We start from the raw sequence: 14,361 nt of genomic DNA on the forward strand, positions 1-14,361 counted from the left end.
GCGCTGATGACGTAATGAGGGATTAGCTTGCCAGTGGAAATGCATCTGCGCACATACATTTCACATACTTTTTGGCAAATTTTCAATCGAAGAGGAGGTTGTTTTCTATGTTCTCTCAACGTCGTGAGCGATCCTGTCTTCTATACCCTTCCAGGTACCCTGAAGGTCCTCCAGAGGAGAATTTATCTCCAGCAAAGCGTTGTTGATCCGCTAAATTCGTCTCGAGACATATTCACCCAGTGCAGTGCTGACAAATGTAGAATGTTGAATCTGTGATAATTGTCGACGATGGACAGAAAGGTTGATAGCCGCTATCGCAGGGAAAGTGAAGCTGCTGGAAGTAACAACGGGGAGCTTGCTAGCATCACTTGATCAAAGCAGCTAGACGGAATCTGACTATTTGTCTCGCCCTCAGTTTAGTGAATTTTATGATCAGAAAATATTTCGATCAGGATCCCTTCTACAAGATGTGTAGTACAGGTGATTTCTGAACTTGACGATATAGAGACCGACCAGTACACCTACCAACAACGTGTACCTGCAGGAAATTCACCCAAGGCTATTGCTAATGCTATCCTCTTCAGGGCTGTTGTTTTTTTAGTAAAAATATGTTCACTTCTCTCAACATACTCCTGCATGGCAGCAAGAGGGTACGCTATGGAATTCAACGCCACAATCTTCGCCCAGCTGTGGATGAAGCATGGTCAAATCATGGCAGTACATATACTTGAACCAGATGAGAAATTGAAGTTCATTTGTGATGCGAAGTTCGACAGCCCCAGTGACCGAGTCAAGCGTTGTCTTTTGCCGTGGCACAAATTGCTGAAGAATCCGAGATGGTCATGGAATTATGCACATGGATACTACCAGAAATAATGGTGGCATGAACCATTGTGGAATGGGACAGCTCACAGAGAATACTGGAATAGCTCAAGTATCTCTAGGCGATTGTAAATCCTGTTCTGGCTGATAGCTTCGGCCTGCTGCGCCCGTCCATGTACAATGATGGGAACATGCATTTCTATTTTCTACATATTTGCTATCTACTGTACTGTGGTATTACAGTTGCAGGTCCCTTATATAGAAATATGTTCAACCCCCCCCCCCCCCACATAAATATGAACTAACAATTTCACTGTTGGACTCGCCGGCAGCTAGAGAGCAAAGGATTAATTTATAGCAAAGAAAAGGACCAGGGAACTACAAGTTATGCCATAATGTCCACGAACAATTTCACTGTATTTGAAATAATTTTGTTTGATACCCTCAGAACTCTGAAACTTTGCAGCACTGTGGATTATATGTGGATACAACATTTATGGAAGGAACACATAGTTCAAATAATTATAGCACTGAATTGTTGAGATTGTGAGCACATTCCAATCAGTACTCTACTAGGTGACATATTTATAAGCGGTGGCAATCGTTAGGAATAGGTCGTGAGTTTTCAGATTGCTCTAGTATATGAGAGAATGTTTTGTTTGTCTAATCGACGGCTCGTTTGAAGCCAGAGTTGTTTGAACTTGTTTCAGTCGACTTGATTCTAGACAGTAGTCGAAGGAGTACTATGAAGTATACACCAGGCATAGTCTGTAAGGTACCCTCGTGAGAATTCTGTCGGTACACATCAGGTATCGGCTTGCAAAGATGGCTCCTCTCTGTTTCTTGAAAGCCTGTATAGTTGGACTGTGGCTCCAGCGATTCCCTTCTCAGAGCAGGTACCATACCCAATACGGTCAATGCATATTGGACAGACCTGTGTGCACAACAGAAATAGTGGAGAGAAATCTCTCAGCTCATGAACACATCAGTGAAGTTTAAACTGCCATTGTTTGTGGCCATCAGTATAAACTATAAACCTATCGACTATAAGAATAATGTGCAAAAAACCCTCTATAACTACAGCTGGGGCCATGGAATTACTGTATAGCACTAAATTTTCGGACGGAATATATTTTCGTACGATTTCGTACACGGCCTCTTTTGTACTAAAATTAATTCCGTACTAAAATTCGTTCTGTGAAGTTATGTGCACTATACATGCGTACCGCATTCGAACGCGTGCATTTAGCATGCAGCACTGTGCGAAAATAAAATCCGTACGAAAGGTCGAAATTCGGCTTTGTCCGAAAATATTTCCGTCCGAAAATTTCCTGCTATACAGTATAAAGCATCTAACTTAGGGAACTGCCAATTCTGGTCGGAGTTGCGTTCGAGGCCTGCAATTCATGATGGCTATCGTATGTTGCATTGACCAGAGATCATATAAACCGTCCATGCCACATTGAAACACGCACTACTTTCGAGTACTTTGGTATCCCCCACCAAATGGGCATTCGTTCCCGGGGTGGCAGGCGTCACCATTCGTTATGCCTGGATCAGATTTCATTGACCCCAACTATCATGAAGAATCATTTTTACTTTGACTGGATTTCAGTACAAGTTATAGAACTGCAGAATAAATGTTGTTGTATTTGGGCAACCATTTCTCTACAAACGCTCTATTCGGAAAATAATTTTTTTATAAAATACATGTCCAAATTCCACATTTACCCAAATCGGAATACTTGATCACGTATTCAGTCCTACACGGAATGTTTAGAAAACGCCAGGGAATAGGAATTTGCTAACGAGAACTCCAGGCCAGGGTACTAGCATACGAACAAAACAAGAAAAACTCACCAGTATACTTGTAGTAATTCATGTCGGTGTAATATTCACGATAAGCAACGAGGCACCCTCCGATTTGGTCAAGCTGCTTTGAAGTCTGGTTGTTCAGGTGATACAAACGGGCTCCCCGTTGTTACTTCCAGCAGCTTCACTATCCCTGCGACAGCGGCTATCAGCCTCTCTCTCCATCGTCGACAATTATCACAGATTCAACATTCTACATTTATCAGCACTGCACTGGGTGAATAAGTCTCGAGACGAATTTAGCGGATCAACAACGCTTTGATGGAGATAAATTCTCCTCTGGAGGACCTTCAGGGTATCTGGAAGGGTATAGAAGACGGGATCGCTCACGGCGTTGGGAGAACATAGGAAACAACCTCTTCTTCGATTGAAAATTGGTCAAAAAGTGTGTGAAATGTATGGGCGCAGATGCATTTCCACTGGCAAGCTAATCCCTCATTACGTCATCAGCGCTCGCTCGGCCGAAATTCAAAAGTCGTCTTCCTGCTCGACTCGATCGCTTCTGGAGACTCGTTCTTGTTCGAGGGGTCTTCTCTTTCACCTACCTTCGTCTTAGCATCGAAAACTCGGCGTCGAAAATGAAGCCGGAGTGCCCCTTTAATAACCATGCTGTCTCGTATTTGATTTGTACTGATTTGAAGTCACTTTCCGGGTCTGGATCATGTGGACAACGAGGCGTTAACGATGGTAATTGTATGCACTGAAGAATTCCCTCTGGACTAATCCAAGGACAACCACCCAATGTGTAGATCGTCGAGTCGACTATGCAACTAGTCTTCATGATCCACGGATCTTCCGTTTCCACGCACATTCGGAAGGGGTTCCTCCACACACGAACAGACATGGCTGCCTGAATAGAATGAGCAGCAGTGAGACTGAGTAGCGAACAGTTTATATGTTTCACTTCACACTGACTAGATCTTCACTGATACTTTGTAGCTACACTGCACTAAAGGACATTACAACACAATTGAACTATTATAGGAAACCAAAGTAAGAGATAATGAGTGTGATAGCATACACCAATGTAGGCGCTAACAATTAGCTTGACGCGAAACGGGGATAGTGTCTGTATTTCACGGTACGAAAGGCGATAATATAATCGTTTGGCATGTCCACTTATTTTAGCGTACCCAAGACTTTTGTAGGGGGAAAATATGCACAAGCGCAACCTCAAAAGGAAGAATACGAACGAAAAATGGCTTCCAGCACAGGCTAATATGGAGGGTGCAAAAATGGCAGTGAAAACAGTTTAAGTTAATACGGAAGGAGCGAAAAATGACAGTGAGCATAGTCCAATGCCTGGGAAGATTCTTACTACTCGGATTGTTATTAATGTTGTTCGTTCTGGCCTTGGTTATGTGTGAGACATGCTGTTGGTGACAATGCATGAGCATCAATTTTTCCTCCTCAGGCACGAAACAACACGCTCCGCTCATTTCCCCACTCCCTCATCGCAACGTGGAATCAGCTCCCACCTACCCTTCTGCAGACTCCCCCTTCTCGCAGAGGTATGCACACGTTCAAGAAAAACGTCAACGACCACTTGCGGCGCAGCAAGTGGGAGTGGGCCACAGACAGGCTATGATCTCTGCCAACACACCAGCCTAATTATACTGACCGCACTCCAGCTCCCTTCTACCCCTCTTTGATCCCCTTCCCTTCGCTCTGCCTTAAAATCCGATTATCAGTTCACTCCATCTTCCTGCCGTGCACTGCTTTTACTATTGTTTTGTCCCATCTCAATCTCAAATTCTCCCCATTATCGTTTGCAAAGCCGGTACTTCCATCTTGGATGCACATGTTTCTTTTCTCCTATGTATCAGCGCACAGGAGTAACAATGATTCCGACACCTTTGGTCGGAGGAGTTACTTTTGCCCCGCCCCCACTTCCATCCAATATGCCACCGCCCCCGCTGTGCAGCATCTGATGGTACTGTGGTATTCAGTAAAAAAAAAAATCAAGAGCGTGTAAACGGATCTCACCGTCAAGCAGTCCATGCTGAGAATATAAACGTGGCTTTCAGGACTGGCAAGCATGAACAACGGAAGAAGCACTCCGGTTTGGTATACTTTGGAATACAATCTGCTCACCTACGATAAATCTCTCATGGTTACTATTACTATCATGTCAGCATATTTCAACAGCTCTCGGGATGCAGTCGTTCAGCAGGCACAGAAGGACGGTGTTGTTAGATTCGGTACTATTCTTAGTACGAGAATGTTACGAAATAGTGGTTGCGACTTCGGCGATGATTTGTAAGAAAGGGTCCTCGACGTCTGTTCTCACCGTTCAACAACGACACTGACTCACGCTGGTATCTGGTGTTGACGAGGTGTTTGTCGCGCTGGAAACGGAGCGTCTCTGTAAGTTTGTATCCCTGGTGATGTTTGTGCTTGGAGAGCACTATACATGTGGTGCTCTTCAGCCACAATCTTCCTCAGCCTACGCAATGTCAACTGATGAGGGTTGACTTCCCCGAAACACTGTGTATTGAGCAGGGAGTGGTGAGTGGTGCTTTCTTGCAGGTTTGCCGAATGGACGGTTCGATGGACTTTTCGTGTGGTCTGGATGGCAGTCGTGAGTCAGTCAAGTGAGAATTCAAGTCGGCAGGAAAACTGCGAGCTCCCATGTAGGGAGCAACACGCGCTTCCCAATCATCGCCGAAGTCGCACCAGACTCTTCTTCACATTGTCGTCCCCAGCGCGGACTTGCGAATTAGATTTCTTGGAGGCAACAACGTTGTGAATGACCAACGGTCCTCAGCGCTTGTTCACCACCTCCATGAGCGACATTGACACACGCTGATATCTTATGTGCAGGGGGGGGGGGGGTTGGCGGCGCTGGAGCGTCTCCGTAGGTTTGTATCCCTGGTGATGTTTGTCCCTGGAGAGCACTCTTCAAATGGTGCTCTTGTTTGTTTGTTTGTATACTTTATTTGAATTCGCTAATCCAAACGAGCACAAATGCTCAATGACAAGACAGCTAATATGTTATTATGTGTATTGAGCAGCGAGTGGTGCTTTCTTGCAGGTTTGCCGAGTGGACGGTTCGATAGACCTCTCGTGTGCTCTGGATGGCAGTCGTGACTCAGTCAGGTGAGAATTCAAGTTGGCAGGAAAACTGCGAGCTCCCCCATAGGGAGCAACATGCGCCTCCCAATTATCGCCAAAGTCGCACCACCGTCTTTTTATATTTCCCATATAGACCGAAGTCGAGGTCAATATCCTATTTATCACGATTCCTTTGCTATAACCCCGGAAGTTGATCCAGCTATTTTAGCCTTTTTAGTAAAGAATTGGTACTATAGTGTACATAGGATGCTGCCTATTTTGGGTACAAGACTGTAAGAACAACAGGGTTTAGCTTCTGCAGTACAATACCAGTGGCTGGGTGGCATAAGAGTTTGCCTGAGATTCATTCTGTAGTGGGTTCGAATCCTGTTTGTTCTCTTCCTTTGTTTTCTTTCTTCAAAATTTTCTTTCTGAAGTGGATAGAAAATTTCTAATTCCCTCCAAAGTCGAAAGATTGCAACGCCTAAATGGTCGATATAACCAGTCGATTCAAGCAGTCGATATACCGGCGATATGGGTAATACATGACCAGCCAAGGATCACAAAATTAGTGCAGGGCGATATGGAAGAGAGATAAATCCACATATTAACCACTTTAAGTTGGGGTATTTACTTTGCTTTATTGCCCACTAAGGGGCCGGTAACATTGATGGAACAATCCTCAGATAATATACAGGGAATAAATTTTTCTGCTTTTCATCACGGCCATACTGCATACGCACAATTAGAAAAATCTCACTCACGCCAGCAATTTTGTTGTCACTATTCGCTTCTGGCAGTCTGGCAGTCCCTCTCCTGGGCCAGAGCTGCATCAGCACAGCCTCTAGAGTATCGCTCCACTTCATAACGCAATAAAAACAAGGAAACTAAAACAAATCCAGTGGAAGCCGCGGGTGATTATAATCTTCGGCGGAAAAGCGAGGCCTCGAGCTGATTTTCATCGAGTGGATTAAATCTCTCAAATCTCCCGCACAGCGGCAAATGTCCATGGTAACATCGGGTGTTTTTCAAATTTTCCCTCAGTGCGACCGGCCCCTTAGAGTTTGTAATACATGGCCAGTCAAGGATCACAAGCATTAGCGGATGGCGATAAGGAAGAGCGATAAATCTCCATATTCACAACTTTAAGTTGGGGTATGTACTTTGCTTTATTACCCACTTAGAGGTTGCAACTTTTTGCATATCAAGGGACTTAAATTTACTTATACTAGATGGCAGTCAAATATTCCTGCATATTTCACTCCTTAGGGCTATAGTGACTGTCTATATTTGACGCCTTTTTAGGGAATGAGCACAGGCTTTGGCTGGTCGTGATAAGTCTGATATTGACTTAGTATTGGTCAGTATAGGAAATAAGTGTAGAATACCAGCTGAGTCCCGAGTGTTTACGGAAATAAAAAGCCGAGGCAAAAACCGAGGCAAAGCCGAGGTTTTTTGCCGAGGATTTTTCCGTAAACACGAGGGCGAAGCTTATAGTCTAATTTAATTATAGCATAAAAACTCCAGTCATTTTCCTAAAAAGTGGTTTTTATAGCACCCGGTTTTTTTATACAGTTTTTTTTACAGCACCAGGTTTTTTATAGCACCAGGTTGTTTATAATATATATGAGTTATTGCCAGAAATATTAACAGCTTTTTAGAACAAGCAAATGAGTGGAGGGTTTTATACTATAATTTAAAATTTGGTAAGAGATTTCAGATTCGCCTCAGTCTTTTACTCGGCTTTTATTTCCTATATTGACCTCGTACTCAGGCAATATTATATACGTATTATGATGTGTAGAGGTCGAACTACAATGTGGCTGCAACCATTCACATCAAAAGTATATTTTAAGAAGACAAGAGGACCGACGACCTACAGGTTTGGGTATAATATCCACTGACACCACCAGTTACTGTACAATCAGCTCGTGCGCTAACATGGTACGACACTGACAAACGATACTGACGTCCTACACCTAACTGGCAATCAGCTCTAGCACACCTTGGTTGTGCACTCCAACGGCCTTCCCGTTGGGAAGGTTCCTAGTTATAGAAATAACATAAGGAGGGAAAGTGAGCGCAACCAACACAAGCACGAGCTGAAAGTAAGTCCAACCTGTGAAGGATGTACAAGTATGTCGAGGACGATACTGGAAAGACCATCAGACAAAACGGTCAAAGCACAATTCCAGGACGCATAGCAACAAACCACACAACTTGCGTGTCTCTAAAGATGTTCTTTGGTTTTCTTTTCTTCTTAGAATTAGATCCTCGGCTTTCCCTACCAGTCTAAATATGCACACCTGATGAGCCGTCCATACCTACACGGAGAAACCATCTTCGTGTGAGATTGCTGCCTGTTACTGCTGCTTGTTGTTCAATCCAAATTATCTTGGTCGAAGTAGTGTACTGTAGTTCTGAGGCACTCGGTTCTTTACAATTGATGTTCGCTTAGTTTCCCCTCCAATCCATCTTCGAATCTTTAGAGCCACACAGATTATGAGATCTGTTGATATGCGTCCTTCGTTCCGTTTAGTTTCGTTTCGTCTCCGCGCAAACGCAGCATGGTGTCGCAGACTGTGCACATAAGCACTGCTAGCATATGTCAGTGTATACTGGACTAATGAGAGATAAAATGCGCGCCTGGCTGCACTGGTCGTCATGGAAATGCATTCACCTTTGCACTGACCTTCCTCCGAAGTGCATCAGCTTGCTGACGGAATGTCAAGTGCTTATCAACAAAATGCCAAGACACCTAGTACAAGATGATTGCTGAACAACAGTGCCACAGAATCGCAACTCACGGAATGCATGCAACGTGGGCTCCCGCAGAACAAGAAACTGAGTACTATGGTCGGTTTAATTTGAGTTCTCTGGAATGCAGAAACTCGCTGACTGAGTGCAAGTCTTTCTCAAGCTTTTCAGTAGCATATCCATGCGTGTACTACTTACACTTCACCCTCTCTGAGTATCACATTGTTATTACTTCTCACCTGCCCACCTCTGTTATAAGTTCACACTTCTCTTGTCATTCGCACTTCACCTTCTTTTCTCCTATTAGTCCGTGAGGCAAGTCTCAGAAACGGCTCAAAAAAGAAGATGCCTTCCACCCCCCCCCCCCCTGTGGAAGAGGTTTTCTCTGCGTGGTTGGCTAGGGATGGGTTCACTGAGTTGCCTCGACGATGTTGGCGTTCCAGGAACCGTGCGACGACCTCGCAACGGGGTGTTTTCTGCTCGACAATTGGCACGAGAATACGCAGTATTTCCAGGATTTAAAGCCGCGAATAACTGCCGATTCACTAAAACACTTTTATTTGTCTTGAAAACGCTTTACAACACTGCGAATTCTACGAATGCGCACGGTAAGCGGACCGTGACTGGTGTTTCAGCGCGCCTCGCGACTCGCACAGAGTGCATTTAGCTAAAATAGAATTGTTGTTTCGAGTCGCAGACGGCCTATCCGCTGTGGGCGTAGCGCCGTCGTTGTCTGCCACGTTGTGGCCTGGTCTGAGTCTTCTTTAGTATTCAAAATTATTTTGGACTAGCCCTAAACAGAGAATGATAGACGACGCCAACTCTTCACGGTTATCACCACAGCATACCGGAAGGTCAAAGAAGGAGATTATGCTGCTTGCTATCGATCTCCTCTACCACCTAATGGCGTACTAGTTAGATGGCTGCAGGATCGTTGATTTACACGCAGAATCATCAACTCCGCGATACCTACTGTACTACAAGAATGTAGAGTTACTTCTGCGTCAAGGAAGGTGAATAAAGCTCGTGATTTGTTGAAAAGGTATTATACTAAACTGAAATTGGGAACAGCAACAACAATTTTAGTGCACAGCTCAAAAAAAGTGCAAAAGGTTTAGCTCGCTCGCGCTTGATTTTCACCGCATGAAACCGGATTGCACCATGCAAGCCTTGTCATATCGAGCGCTTGCGACTTTACAGTCAAGGGATTATGACAAACCGGACAGGTTTAGATGCTAAACCTACGTCTAAATTCGACAATTGACGAAAGAAACAAAGCCTCGTAGCGAGGCTATCGCACGTCTCCTGGACTGCCAACATTTTCTAGGCTGCTCAGTGAACCAATGCCAACCCAGCCACGCCGAACAAACATCTCTTGGACAGGGGGGGGGGGGGGTGGAAGGCAATTTGACATTCTGGCACTTGCCTCACGGACTATTATTTTCTTTCACATACTGCTTTTCGTATTCTTACACGTATACATCGTTGTGTATTGTTTGACTTCATTATTGAGACGTATTTTCCCTGATGAATGTCTCTAGAAAACGTGTTTGGAAACTTTTTTTATCCATTTCGTTTTTCGTCATGACTACGTCCAATGTCCGCTTCGCTGATTCTGTTTATTGCCATATTAATGATGTTGTCTCCGCGCCGCTTATTATATTCTATTACAAACACGTCCATTGGAGGATATAAAATCAGGTCATTCTAAACCTCAACAGCTTTCAAAACCCAAAGCAAAGTCATTTTCTGTGAAAGTACATATACCTACATGTATATAGAACGTAAGAGAACAACAACAACCTACTACGAACATAATAGACTACAAAGGGCGTGTGGGTGCTATAAAAGGCGGGCGGCAGGTGAGGCGAAGTACGCTCCCTCGACGAGTAGTGTAGTGACCAAGGCGTCCAACGCGCACCTTCGGCAGGGGAGAGAAAAGAGATTGTGTGTGAGCTCTAGAAAGGTAGAAAAAGGGAGGAAAAGAGGTAGAGAGCTAGGTTAGCAAGTGCGTTGAAGTGGAGTAAGTGAGTAGGTGAGGGAGTGAAAGTAAAGCCAGATTTGTTCAGAAAGCTAGGCCGACGAACCCAAAGCAGCGCTTCCAGCAGCGAAATAAGCAAAATGTATACATCATTCAATACCATGACTACTTCCAGGCGTGAGGGGGATTGCAGCTACTGCATGGCTGCGCTCGAATCTTACGCAAAACGCTGCGAAACAGGACTCGCAAGCTTTGAACGTCTTCTGAAGTCGCTACGCCGGCATACACCTGCAAAGCAAGATTCTGTAAGGACGACGGTTCCGTACGTACTCTGACGATCGTCGATGCTAAATCGGTATTGTAGGATGGCTTGTGACCACCTACAAAATAGACGTCACCAATGGGATCTTGGCATGAGTAAGGATAATACCCTGCCTCCAATGGTGGCTGGATGTGCGACGTGTTCACACGATACCAGCATAGTAAGTCAGTGTGAAAGATGGAAATGTCATTGCGGTAACTCGTTCCATTGTCAAAAGAACCACCACAGAGGACCAGTAAGGACGTCGAGCTCGGGGCCAAAGAAGCACAACTTCGCTCTTGAGGCAGTTCTCCCGTCACTGGCAAAGCACCACTCCACTCCGTCGATTCTAAATTTAATCGATGAAGATCATTTTTCAATTCCTCAGTCGAATTGCAAGCTCCGCCAAAGACGTATGCGAACTTGCCGCGATTGGTGAACGCAGAGTCATATCTAGGGTCTGGTGCGTCACCAGTGTATAGCATCTCTCTCCACGTACAGCTACCAGTACTAGCATGATCTCCTGTGTCCAGCACATGTACTGCGTTGTTTACATACCCACGTACTGTTTCCAGGTATGATGCTGGGGTTTGAACGCCCTCAGTTTGCGAGGGACGCTCCCCAACTCCACCAAACACATAGCATTCATTCCATTTCACATTGGAACACATACCAACGTTAGACTTTGGTGTCGGCGAACTGCCGCGAATGTTGACCTGAGAAACGGTCCGCGTACATGGATTAAGATGGAAGACGGTATTGCAGAAGGTAAGGTTTTCATGCGGTTGGTGAAATCCTCCGAAGTAGAAAATATCAGAACCGACGGCAGCTGCAGCACAACTCCTGACGTGAAGCGGGTTAGGATTGGTTAATAACCATGCTGTCTCGTATTTGATTTGTACTGATTTGAAGTCATGTTCCGGGTCTGGATCATGTGGACAACGAGGCGTTAACGATGGTAATTGTATGCACTGAAGAATTCCCTCTGGACTAATCCAAGGACAACCACCCAATGTGTAGATCGTCGAGTCGACTATGCAACTAGTCTTCATGACCCACGGCTGTTCCGTTTCCTCGCGCATTTGGAAGGGGTTCCTCCACACACGAACAGACATAGCTGGCTGAGTAGAAGGAGCAGCAGTGAGACGGAGTAGCGAACAGCTTATATGTTTCACTTCACACTGACTAGATCTTCACTGATACTTTGTAGCTACGCTGCACTAAAGGACATTACAACACAATTGAACTATTATACGAAACCAAAGTAAGAGATAATGAGGGTGATAGCAGACACCAATGTAGGCGCTAACAATTAGCTTGACGCGAAACGGGGATAGTGTCTGTATTTCACGGTACGAAAGGCGAGTATATAATCGTTTAGTATGTCCCCTTATTTTAGCGTGCCCAAGCCTTTTGCAGGGGGAAAATATGCACAAGCGCAACCTCAAAAGGAAGAATACGAACGAAAAATGGCTTCCAACACGGGCTAATATGGAGGGTGCTAAAATGGCAGTGAAAACAGTTTAAGTTAATACGGAAGGAGCGAAAAATGGCAGTGAGCATAGTCCAATGCCTGGGCAGATTCTTGCTACTCGGATTGTTATTAATGTTGTTCGTTCTGGCCTTGGTTATGTGTGAGACATGCTGTTGGTGACAATGCATGAGCATCAATTTTTCCTCCTCAGGCACGAAACAACACGCTCCGCTCATATCCCCACTCCCTCATCGCAACTTGGAATCAGCTCCCACCTACCCTTCTGCAGTCTCCCCCTTCTCGCAGAGGTATGCACACGTTTAAGAAAAACGTCAACGACCACTTGCGGCGCAGCAAGTGGGAGTGGGCCACAGACAGGCTATGATCTCTGCCAACACACCAGCGTAATTATACTGACCGCGCTCCAGCTCCCTTCTACCCCTCTTTGATCCCCTTCGCTCAGCCTTTAAATCCGATTATCAGTTCACTCCATCTTCCTACGGTGCACTGCTTTTACTATTGTTTTGTCCTATCTCAATCTCAAATTCTCCCCATTATCGTTTGCAAAGCCGGTGCTTCCTTCTTGGATGCACATGTTTCTTTTCTCCTATGTATCAGCGCACAGGAGTAACGATGATCCCGAGACCTTTGGTCGGAGGAGTTACTTTTGCCCCGCCCCCACTTCCATCCAATATGCCACCGCCCCCGCTGTGCAGCATCTGATGGTACTGTGGTATTCAGTAAAAAAAAATCAAGAGCGTGTAAACGGATCTCACCGTCAAGCAGTCCAAGCAGGCTTTCAGGACTGGCAAGCATGAACAACGGAAGAAGCACTCCGGTTTGGTATACTTTGGAATACAATCTGCTCTCCTACGATGCATCTATCATGGTTACTATTACTATCATGTCAGCATGTTTCAACAGCTCTCGGGATGCAGTCGTTCAGCAGGCACAGAAGGACGGTGTTGTTAGATTCGGTACTATTCCTAGAACGAGAGTGTTACGAAATAGTGGTTGCGACTTCGGCGATGATTTGTAAGAAAGGGTCTTCGACGTCTGTTCTCACCGTTCAACAACGACACTGACTCACGCTGCTATCTGGTGTTGACGAGGTGTTTGTCGCGCTGGAAACGGAGCGTCTCTGTAAGTTTGTATCCCTGGTGATGTTTGTGCTTGGAGAGCACTATACATATGGTGCTCTTCAGCCACAATCTTCCTCAGCCTACGCAATGTCAACTGATGAGGGTTGACTTCCCCGAAACACTGTGTATTGAGCAGGGAGTGGTGAGTGGTGCTTTCTTGCAGGTTTGCCGAATGGACGGTTCGATGGACTTTTCGTGTGGTCTGGATGGCGGTCGTGAGTCAGTCAAGTGAGAATTCAAGTCGGCAGGAAAACTGCGAGCTCCCATGTAGGGAGCAACACGCGCTTCCCAATCATCGCCGAAGTCGCACCAGCCTCTTCTTCACATTGTCGTCCCCAGCGCGGACTTGCGAATTAGATTTCTTGGAGGCAACAACGTTGTGAATGACCAACAGTCCTCAGCGCTTGTTCACCACCTCCATGAGCGACATTGACACACGCTGATATCTTATGTGCAAGGGGGGGGGGGGGTTGGCGGCGCTGGAGCGTCTCCGTAGGTGTGTATCCCTGGTGATGTTTGTCCCTGGAGAGCACTCTTCAAATGGTGCTCTTGTTTGTTTGTTTGTATACTTTATTTGAATTTGCTAATCTAAATGAGCACAAATGCTCAATGACAAGACAGCTAATATGTTATTGTGTGTATTGAGCAGGGAGTGGTGCTTTCTTGCAGGTTTGCCGAGTGGACGGTTCGATAGACCTCTCGTGTGATCTGGATGGCAGTCGTGACTCAGTCAGGTGAGAATTCAAGTTGGCAGGAAAACTGCGAGCTCCCCCATAGGGAGCAACATACGCTTCCCAATTATCGCCAAAGTCGCACCACCCTCTGTTTTATATTTCCCATATAGACCGAAGTCGAGGTCAATATCCTATTTATCACGATTCCTTTGCTATAAGCGCGAAAGTTGATCCTGCTATTTTAGCCTTTTTAGTATAGCATTTGTACTTTAGTGTACATAAGA

General features: G+C 45.3%; 1 protein-coding gene across 1 annotated transcript; it reads right to left on the reverse strand.

Annotated features, from left to right (window-relative positions):
• Positions 1 to 10,651: 10,651 nt before the first annotated feature.
• Positions 10,652 to 11,869, reverse strand: LOC135821722 (kelch domain-containing protein 1-like). Its single transcript, XM_065334721.1, has one exon. The coding sequence runs from the start codon at positions 11,867 to 11,869 to the stop codon at positions 10,652 to 10,654; it is 1,218 nt and encodes a 405-aa protein (XP_065190793.1).
• Between the last annotated feature and the right edge of the window lie 2,492 nt (positions 11,870 to 14,361).

This window comes from Sycon ciliatum, chromosome 7 (assembly GCF_964019385.1).
Source record: "Sycon ciliatum chromosome 7, ocSycCili1.1, whole genome shotgun sequence".
Classification (NCBI taxonomy): Eukaryota; Metazoa; Porifera; class Calcarea; order Leucosolenida; family Sycettidae; genus Sycon; species Sycon ciliatum.

Coding starts and splice junctions, on each gene's coding strand:
- LOC135821722 (XM_065334721.1), bottom strand. CDS start 11,869: ATGCGCGAGGAAACGGAACAGCCGTGGGTCATGAAGACTAGTTGCATA.